Raw genomic sequence first — 10,552 nt, 5'->3', positions numbered from 1 at the left:
TCATTATTACTCAATAGGATGACAATGGTCCTAAGGGAGGGGACAGAATTATAATTTGTCAGTTTCTCAAGAGGCTTATAACAATGGACCAAAATTAATAAAAATAAGTAAAAGATTCTCCATGTAGATTTAAAATAGTTTTGTTGATCAAGACTAGGTGGAGAAGCTCTGAACTAACCAGAAGTTAATGTGCAAAAAACCTACAATATCTTGTCTGGTGAAAAGACCAGTGTGAGTCAATACATGTGTTACATTACTAGAAGTTTGGTGTCCACATTAAGAGGGGTAATATTAATAGTTTCACCATAACCAGAACCAAACCTCAAGTCTCCTGTTTCCTTCTTGGTATGCAGTTTCATGAAGCATCCAATCTCTTGTTACATGCTCTCATGAGCACTCTGTGTTTTTCCTCGACTATACTTACGTTTTATATGTAATTTGTATATATAGGTGCATACATATGTAGGTGTATGTATAGTCAAGAGCTATTGTTGATCTCCCCTACTAGACTGTAAACTTGAAAAGGGCAAGAATGGAGTCTGGCTTACCACTGTATTACTAGTACCTAGTACAGTCCTTTCGCCATGCAGGTACTCAGTAATTTTTTCCCTGGATGAATGAATAAATGAATGTATATAACATGAGCCATGGTTGAAGAAAAGGAAATGTTTAGCCCTAGGAAGATATGGTGGTTGACTTCAAATAACTGAGTGACTGTCCTGTGGAAGAGAAAGTAGACTAATTCGGTAAGGTTCTAGACAGCAGACTTAAGACCAATAGGTAAAGGCAGAATTGAGCTCTAGGTAAGGAAGAACCTTTGTTAGCTGAACCTGTACGACAAATTCAGTGACGTGGTGAGCCCTCCATCACGATAAAAGAAGGAGTCTGGCTGTGCCATGTGGAGGATCCTAGACTAGATGGTCTACAACTAAAATCTCGTCGAACAACATGACACTGTGCTTTCTGTTACTTAAGATTCTTACCTCCCAGACCTTTTCCCTCCATTTCTGTCCACCCAGAACCTGCACAACCCTGTAAAGAAATGGTGCACTGTGTGTCCAAAGGGCTCAAGGAAGGAACTGGACATACTGGTCTAACCACTCTTTCTTCAGCTACGCTGGGGTGTTGGGAGGAGGTACTCCTAAAGAAAGTGGAAAAGGAGTAGGTATAGAAGCAAAAGCCAGCTCAAGGCAGATAGTGGGCCTGTCAAGGCACAAATCTTTCTAAGAGCTTATGAATAAAATGGATTCAGTCATTTGACTCAACACCTACAGCAGATTTTCTTCTCTTGATCAATGGGGACTCAAAATGTATGTCTGATAACTAAGCAGTCATGCTGTTAGTTAAATTGCAACATTTAAAATCTCACCTTTACATACTATTAACAAAAGAAATGACCAATTATCAGATTCCTATCTATAAAACAAAGCATTTTACAGATGAAACTTTATGAAAATACCATCTCCCTCATCATCCTCCTCCTCCATTGACTAATCAGTTCCATTAAAAAAAAAAAAAAATGAAAAGGACCCATCGACAACAGCAGTTTTAAGCTTTCCAAGTGTGGATTCAGAGAGTGGCTCTTTCGAATCTTTCCCAGGTAGCTGCGTACCATCTGTAAAGTCACTTTCTCATTCAAGACCATCAATCACATGAATTGCTTTTATTAAAAAAAAGCATAACCTCTCCATTTGGGAGGTTGTTTTATGGAAAGGTTGCCAGGTGTCTAAAAAATAAATGCAAAAATCTCAATTCTTTAGACTTTAGAGGAAAACTCTGAAGTGAAATTTAGGTACTTTCCTGGTACCTTCCCTCACTTTTTGTTTGTTTGATTTATTAGCACAAATAGATACTGACAGAGTTTCTTCACTTTTTTTTAGCAAAGACAGGGTGTGGTGGAGCCCCCTAAAACCTGAATAAACTGGTATTCCTTGGGGAAGTGACTCTTACAGAGCCAAAGCACACAGGCCTTAATGTCTTAGAAGAAAGGCAAAGACCCTGAAGCACCCAGAGACTGTGCTAGAAAGGCCTAGAATCCAGCACTAGACTTCCATAGTGGTTGGAATCCCCTTGATAGGTATCTTGTTTCTTCATGTGAGAGATGAGGCAAGTCCTCTCCAGGTAACATTCCATGATCCTAATGATCCTAATCAGCCTCTTGCAAAGGAGCCCTCACAGAGAACCCCCTCTGCTATCCTCATTCTGTGCGGCATTTACCTTCTACAGAGGAGAAAGCAAGGTTGTTTGGTAGTAGTAGCCTTACCTGTTTTTCCTGCTCCACTTTCCCCAGTAATGAGAATACATTGGTCTTTATCTTGATCTCGTAGGGATCTGTATGCTTCATCTGACAGGGCAAAGCTGCAGGAGATAATGGAAAAAAGTCCTTAGAATTCAGCTCATTATCATGTATTTATCAAATGGAACTAGGAGTTCCTTAAAGGGCCATTCTGATAGGCTCTAGGAAGCAAGCTGATGCATCACATTTTACTTCCTTTAAATTCTTAAAATAAATAAATAAACCTATCCTTTGTGACCCATGTTACCTTTTTCCATGCATTTTCTTTTTATTTCCATTTATTTTTTTATTTATATATATTCATGGGGTACAAGTGCAATTTTGCTACACTGATATACTGCATTGCGAAGTCAGGGCCTTCAGTGCATCCACTATAGGAGCAACACATATTGTATCCAACAAGCAACTTCCCATCATTCACATCCCAATCCCCTCATCATCTCTCCAAGTCTCCATTGTCCATCATTGCACACTCTGCTTTCACGTGTACATATTATTTAGCTCCCACTTATATGTGAGAACATGTAGTATTTGTTTTTCTGTGTCTGAGTTGTTTCACTTAAGATAACGTCCTCCAGCTCTATCCATGTTGCTGCAAAAGACATGATTTCATTCTTTTTTATGGCTGAGTAGCATTCCATTGTGCATATATGTCACATTTTGTTTATTCAATCCTCCACTGATGGACACTTAGGTTGATTCCTACCTTTGCTATTGTAAACAGTGCTGTGATAAACATATAGGTGCAAGTACCTTTTTTGTATATTAATTTCTTTTCCCTTGGGTAAATATCCAGTAGGAGAATTGCTAGATTGTATGGTAGTTCTATTTTTAGTTCTTTGAGAAATCTTTATTCTGTTTCCACAGAGGCTGTACTAATTTACATTCCCACCAACAGTGTTTAAAAGCTCCCTTTTCTCCGCATCCTGGCCAACATCTGTTATTGTCTTTTTAGTAATAGCTATTCTTGATACATCATTGTGGTTTTAATTTGCATTTCTCTGATGATTAGTGATGTTGAACGTTTTTTCATATACTTGTTAGTTACTTGTCTTCTTTTGAAAAAATGTCTATTCATGTCCTTAGCTTACTTTTTTATGGGGTTATTTTTCGTTGTTGTTGAGTTGTTTGAATTCCTTACAAATTTTGGATAGAAGTCCCCTGTCGGATGTAGAGCGTACAAATATTTTCTCCCATTCTGCAGATTGTCTGTTCAATCTGTTGATTATTTGGTACAGCAGCTTTGTGGTTGAATTAAGTCCCATTTGTCTATTTTTGTTTTTATTGCTTATGCTTTTGAGGTTAAGTCATGAATTCTTTTCCTAGACCAATGTCCAGCAGAGTTTTGCCCAGGTTTTCTTCTAGTATTTTTTACAATTTCAGGTCTTACATTCAAGTCTTTAATTGATCTTGAGTTGATTTTTGCATATGGTGAGAGATAGGGGTCCCAGTTTCATTCTTCTGTGTATGGCAATCCAATTTTCCCAACACCATTAATTTGGAAAGAGTATCCTTTCCCCAGTGTATGTTCTTGTCTATTTGTCAAAGATCCGTTTGGCTATAAGTATGTGACTTTATTTCTGGGTTCTCTATTCTCTTCTATTGATCTATTTTTATACCACAGTACAATGCTGTTTTAGTTACTACAGCCTTGTAGTATAGTTTGAAATCAGACAATATGATGCCTCCAGCTTTGTTCTTTTTGCTCAAGATTGCTTTTCCATGCATTCTCTATTAACCAAAATGATACTGATACATTGTACTCTAAAAGCATGCTTTATTTAACTCACAAGCTCCATTTATGGCTCTTTTTATTAAAATCTAAGTAATTCAGAAAACGAAGGAGAAAATATTACATCACACATCTACAACTGGATAATGTTGAGATTTTTCAGGACAATACACTGGAGTTACAAAATGGTGAGAAAAAATAAAAACTTTCCAAATGTTATAAAAATGCCATCAAATACCAAATAGTTGATATTATCATCACCAAGCTAAACACAAAACTACTGCCTTTGCAGACAAATGACAGAAACTCCAGGATCCACTAGAGGCAAAATAGCACTATTGGGATTGCCATGATTCTTGTCTAGTCCCAGGCCCCAAGCTTGTCACCTGCCTTAGGACGACAAAGGGCCTCTATCAAGTAAGGCCAGGCCAGTCCTCCTGCCAATGTTCCCCACAAAAGTTTACTAATAAGGTAAATTTTACCCCTTCTAGCTAATTGAAAAATAATTCTGATAATATGATAATGTATTTAAAATAGGTAAAGTCTCTCTTTTAATTCATTTACTAACTGGGGGTGGGGAAGCAGGGGATGTGGAATATACAAACAGAAAATGCAACCCAACAGATTAAGCCCAATGATAAAGACATGCAAAACATTGCAGAACAAGACAGGAATCTCAAAGCGGTGGGGATTGGACCTACAGAATCTTCAAGAGGTGGAAAAACCAGTCCTAAAGAATGAATTAGCAAGATAAATGGCAAAAATAAAGGCCAAACCATCATGGAGGTAGGAGTGAGAGGTTATGAGCAGTTCCACATAGCTGGAAGGCAAAGTATCAGGAAGAGAGGGTGAGAGATGTGCTAGGGAGATAGATGGCAGATTTCAAAGGAAGAACAGAGTTGACGAGGAACCTCACTGCAGGACTGTACACAGGGGAGTGGCAAGGTCAGAGAGTAATTAAAATGAATAACAGTGACATTTACCATGTACCAGAACTGTCCCCAAGCCCTTTATGTTTAATCATTTTAAATTTCACAAGACCAGCACAAGGCAATGACATAATTGCTGAGGTCACACTGCCAATGTGACAAGTTGGAGCCAAAACTAACCCCTGCTACTGATCACAGGATACAGCACCTCTGCATCTTGGCTATATCACAGGGTGACAAGGGTGTATGTGAGAGAGACCAGTCTGGAGGCGGGGAGACTGGTGGAGGACTGGAATACAGGAAGAGTTTAAATCTGGCCGACCAGATCACAGGGAGCTTTTCACACCCATCAAGGACTTTGGCTTTTCTTTAGAAGGCATGTGGAGCCATCAATATTGACAATTTATCGCACTCCTTCAATGGGCCAGGAGCTGAGTGAAGTTCAGTGAAAATGTATCCGTATTTGTATTCATAACTGGATTTAATCCTCCATACAGCTCTGCAAAGTAAATGTTAGCTTCCTTCAAGAAACATGGTCTTGAGAAGTGACATGAGAAGCCCACAATCCTATTCTGAGCAGAGTTATAACTTGAACCCAGAAACACTGTGAATCACGCCCTGCCCCAAATTGTCATGTTCTCTTACAACTATTTGTTACCATATCTTATCTTTTGGCTGGACCATTGTGAAGCCTCAAGAAGAGCCATCCAGTCTTATTTTGTGACCATCACATCAGTGAGTCTGTCACCTTGCATGTGATAAGTACCATATATTCTAAGTGCATTTGTTGAATAAATGTATAAATAAAAGACAGGGCCGGGCGCGGTGGCTCACGCCTGTAATCCTAGCTCTCTGGGAGGCCAAGGTGGGCGGATTGTTTGAGCTCAGGAGTTCGAAACCAGCCTGAGCAAGAGTGAGACCCCGTCTCTACTAAAATTAGAAAGAAATTAATTGGACAACTAAAAATATATAGAAAAAATTAGCCGGGCATGGTGACGCATGCCTGTAGTCCCAGCTACTCGGGAGGTTGAGGCAGGAGGATCGCTTGAGCCCAGGAGTTTGAGGTTGCTGTGAGCTAGGATGACACCATGGCACTCTAGCCCGGGTGGGCAAAAGAGGGAGCCTTTTTTTAAAAAAAAAAAAAAAAAAAAGACAGAAGAAAAATAATGAAAATATCTGGCACCAAGGTCTTTTTCAAGTAACAGGTCGCTCTAGCCTATTCTTTGGGACAGTGTACCCTGATCCCTTTCTGTACCTCAAAGCCCTTTCAACCACTCTTTCTCCATACAACCAAAGCCTTGCTCAAGCTCCACAGATGCCTGTAGTCTCAGCCTTCTCTAGGGTTCTGTGTACCACTGCATCACAGTGGATATAGGATGGAAAGCATTCTAGATGTGATTCCCTGTGCCCCAAATCTATAACTCACCACCTATGTAACCTTGAGCAAATCATTCATTCTCCCTGGCTGAACTTCAGTTTCTTCATTTACAAAAATGAAACTGTACAAAAGCGCTGTGAAAGTTATAAATCCCTGAATAAATATCAGAAAATCTTTCTGTATTATAATTAGTTATGCACACATCTTCTTATCCCCTACCAGAGTATAAGCTTCTCTAAGGCAGAGCCTTTCTATCTAATTAATCTTTGTGCCATCCACAGATCTATGAACATAAAATGTAACCAATACCAAGTTAGGAATGAATGAATGGATGAATGGATGGATGGATGGATGGATGGGTGGATTCTCTAAGCAGTGGCAAAGTCACTATTGGAGTGAGTTAGGAAATTCATTTCTTCTATGACCTTCATGCAGGGAAGGAAAGTATTGCTTAGATTTTTTTTTAGCCTTCCTCCCTTCATGCTTCTCCAGCCTCCAGACAATAGCTGTGAGATGCTGCTTTCATTATCATTATTGGCAAGAATTGCAGGAAAACACATTACAACAAATGCAAAGGAAGTTTTCCAATCATACGTATTCACTGAACTTTTCGTCAATTGTTCAGTACAGGCCTTTGTCCCACGCTCCCAGGACTGCAATTCAGCATTATATTTATACTATCGCTAGATCCAAAATAGTGCAAACTTACTTCACACGCAAATAACCACATGACACATATACATACACACACAAGAGGCTTTGGAAGATCACCAAATGACATTGCCATGGGTGTATTTCAAGTCAAAACACCTAAGTTGAACACTTATTTTTTTCTTCTCTGTCCAGACTGAAACACTTAACTGCTATCCCCAAAGACAGGGCCAGATTCATAAAACGGGGAGTATAATCTTAATAAAAGATAAAGGCTAAATGGGGGGATTTATTCTTTCAGGACTCTAGGGAACCACTAATTTCAAACTGACATGAAAATTTACCAATTAAAGGACTTAAGCACTGGGATATGGGCTTGTACTACTGACACACCCATCTCAAGTACAGTATAAATGTCATCATGCTTATTTCTTATAAACACAGATCTTGGCTTCACTAAAAAAAAAAAAATGACAAAAGGGAGAGCCCCAAAGAATATAAGCCCTCCTCCCAATCCTGCTTGTTCTTCTTCCTCTCTGGTAACTTGAGCACGTACTCACCACCAGTGCCAACATTTATAACTATAAACTGAAACCACATGCCAGCCTTCCAAACCACTCTATAATTAAGGAACCTAAATAAATCTTTAGAGAAGTTTTTAGTTAAAAACAGTTGTGACCCATATGCTTCGCATTATTTTGTGACCGTGTCAGCATTGTTATTTACCGCACACAGAAATGAATGGTTAAGTATACCATCGTGACGATAACGTAAGAGAGTAAACATGGTTTTTGTCCTACCACATCAAGAGTACGGTTTCATCCACTTCTTCTGTCCTCTAGTTGAGCTCTAAGAATAGGGGCAGCCTGACGTCTAAGTGCAGTCGCCCCTTCATTTCCAGATCAGCTACACGGCTATTCTTTGAGAGCCAAACCTTTCCCAGCACCAAGTATGTTTCCAAACAGCTGTATCTATCACTTTTAGGTTTTCAAAGTTTGGTTTGGGGCTCATCTGTTATTTTCTGTCAGGGTGGAATGCTGCGTTGAATTTCAAAATTGTCTAGCTGGTATTTATGTTCCTTTCCCATCTTATTTTTGTTCAGAGTGTTAATCACAGTGGTTCTGCTTCCATGGTCATCAGGCACGATGGCAGGGCTTCTTTTCCCAAAATTCCATGCTCTCCACCCTGCCATTTCCTTTCTAAGTTTGCTTCACCTCAAGCACACAGGAGAAAAGATGAGTGTGACACCCAAACACATCTAAGGCTTATGCTCTTCCAAACACGGCCCCATGTTTCAGACTCTCTGGCTCTTTGCTAATGAATTGCTTGAGAAATCCTTCTCCAAAGCAAGTCTAATCTATTCTGAGGACTTACAGTGGGTTCTGTCCATTAGCTAAAGTGTTTAACAGACCACGATTTGTCGCAAGAAACTTTCCTGAACTTAGATAACTGTTTCCACCTTCTTATTTCAAGTCTTCTTCTTCAAAGGGTCTCAAAACGGCATTCCCTTTCATTCAATTGTGAGCCCTAGAGTACTTTCAAATCACACTAGAGAAATTCCCCTTCTAACCCTCTTACAATAGCTCAGTCTCAAAATTCTCATCTACAATAGAGATCTACAAATCTCGACTTATTTGTTTTCCTTTCTAGCTCTGGTTCAGCCCTAAAAACTGGGTGTTTTAAACTAAGTAACCAAAAAAAGCATTTTTAAAAAATGGCTAACCTCCATGTGCTTCACCAATTCTAACTTCATATTGAACCCAATCAAGGGCTGAGGTCATCCACAAGAAGGATGTGGAAGAGAAGGAAAAGGAGAAAGGGAATTACGTGTGGTGTGTTTTGCACGGTAACCTCGAAGGGTTTTTTCATTTTGTTTTTTAAGGAGAGGCACCATGTTGGCTTTCCTTGTAAAATATTATTATAGATATCTTTATATCTATAATTGTCTCATATTTTTCATTCAAAAACATTTGCCTACTTGAAAATATCACCTAGTTAAGTCAGTGTTATGCCCTTCCGCCAGACATTCATCCTATCACATCTTAAGGGAAAAACTTTAGGGAAAATAAGTCTTCATAGTTATATATACTTTTATCCTAGAAAGCTTTACTGCGGTCTTGTCCTATGCCAGTACAAGCATGGTAAACTAACTTATTTACTCAATAAAGTCGTTCCCTCATGGCCACAACATTGGTAAACATTCCAAACAATCCAAGCTTCAGAGCGAGAGATGATAAGAGAACAAAAGTAACCCTTTCTTCAAAATAAATAGCAATGGGCAAAATGTACACTATGAAGTAACAAGGAAAGAATGTGAAAATAAACATAAAGGACTGGATTAGGAGGAGACGGATGGTATATGGACCTAAATGGTTGGAAGGTTTCTACATTTCACATAAAGTGAGATAATATTAACTCTATATGGATTCTGAAAAGTTAGGAATGTATATTACAATCACCAGAACAACTAAAACAGTAATACAAACAGCTATAGCCAAAATATCTAAAAAATAAATGGAATTATAAACATTTTTAAAATTCAAATAATCCAAAAGGAGGTAGTAAAAGAGGAACAGAAACAGGGAACAAATAGAAAATATATAATTAAACGGCAAACTAAATCCAACCATATCAATAAGTATATTAAGCGTTAATGGGCCAGGCTCAGTGGCTCACACCTGTAATCCTAGTACTCTGGGAGGCCGAGGCGGGAAGATTGCTTGAGTTCAGAAGTTCGAGACCAGCCCAAGCAAGAGCGAGACCCCCGTCTCTATTATAAATAGAAAGAAATTAACCAAACAACTAAAAATAGAAAAAATTAGCTGGACACGGACTATAGGCGTGTGCCTATAGTCCCAGCTACCCGGGAGGCTGAGGCAGGAGGATCGCTTGAGACCAGGAGTTTGAGGTTGCTGTGAGCTAGGTAGATGCCATGGCACTCTAGCCCAGGCAACAGAGTGAGACTCTGTCTCAAAAAACAAACAAACAAAAAAAAAGTGTTAATGGACAAAATACTCCAATTAAAAGGCAGGTAATGTCAGAATGGATAGAAAAGAGACTCAACTATATGTGCCTACAGGAGTCATACTTAAAGTCATAGATAGATTGAAAGGAAATAAGGTGGAAAAAGATACACCATACAAAAACAACTGGCCCAAAAAACAAAAAAAGGTATCTTACTTTTCTTTTTATACATCTAAACTCAAAGAAGTCCCTAGTTGCCATCCGAATATAAGAGTGACACTGGCAGGGCACAGTGGCTCACATCTATAATCCCAGCACTTTGGAAGGCTGAGGCAAGAGGACTGCTTGAGGCCAGGAGTTCGAGGCTGCAGTGAGCTATAATCACACTACTGTACTCCAGCTTGGGCAACAGGGCAAGACCCTGTCTCAACAACAAAAAAGATGCTATGCCATAGCACAACATACGGTAGAATGCAAGTGAGAATTATCTTAAAAATGAGCTACAGTCATTTTTCTGAGAATGTTTTATCAACATTTAATTTTCTAATTTCACTTATATTCCTATATCCTAAATGTAAGTAGCCACTTTGCTTTCTTTGGGC

At 39.0% G+C, this 10,552-nt stretch overlaps 1 protein-coding gene across 1 annotated transcript in view; it reads right to left on the bottom strand.

Annotated features, from left to right (window-relative positions):
- MYO1B (myosin IB) overlaps positions 1 to 10,552 on the bottom strand; it is a 150,977-nt gene that overhangs the window by 90,025 nt on the left and 50,400 nt on the right. Inside the window, exon 4 of the mRNA XM_012647923.1 lies at positions 2,264 to 2,358. Within this exon, the coding sequence (XP_012503377.1) occupies positions 2,264 to 2,358 (95 nt within the window). The remainder of the gene's footprint in view (positions 1 to 2,263; positions 2,359 to 10,552) is intronic.

Source organism: Propithecus coquereli, unplaced genomic scaffold, assembly GCF_000956105.1.
Source record: "Propithecus coquereli isolate 6110/MARCELLA unplaced genomic scaffold, Pcoq_1.0 Scaffold279, whole genome shotgun sequence".
Classification (NCBI taxonomy): domain Eukaryota; kingdom Metazoa; phylum Chordata; class Mammalia; order Primates; family Indriidae; genus Propithecus; species Propithecus coquereli.
The sequence above is the reverse complement of the archived record's forward strand: the minus strand, read 5'-3'. Positions and strand labels throughout refer to the sequence as shown.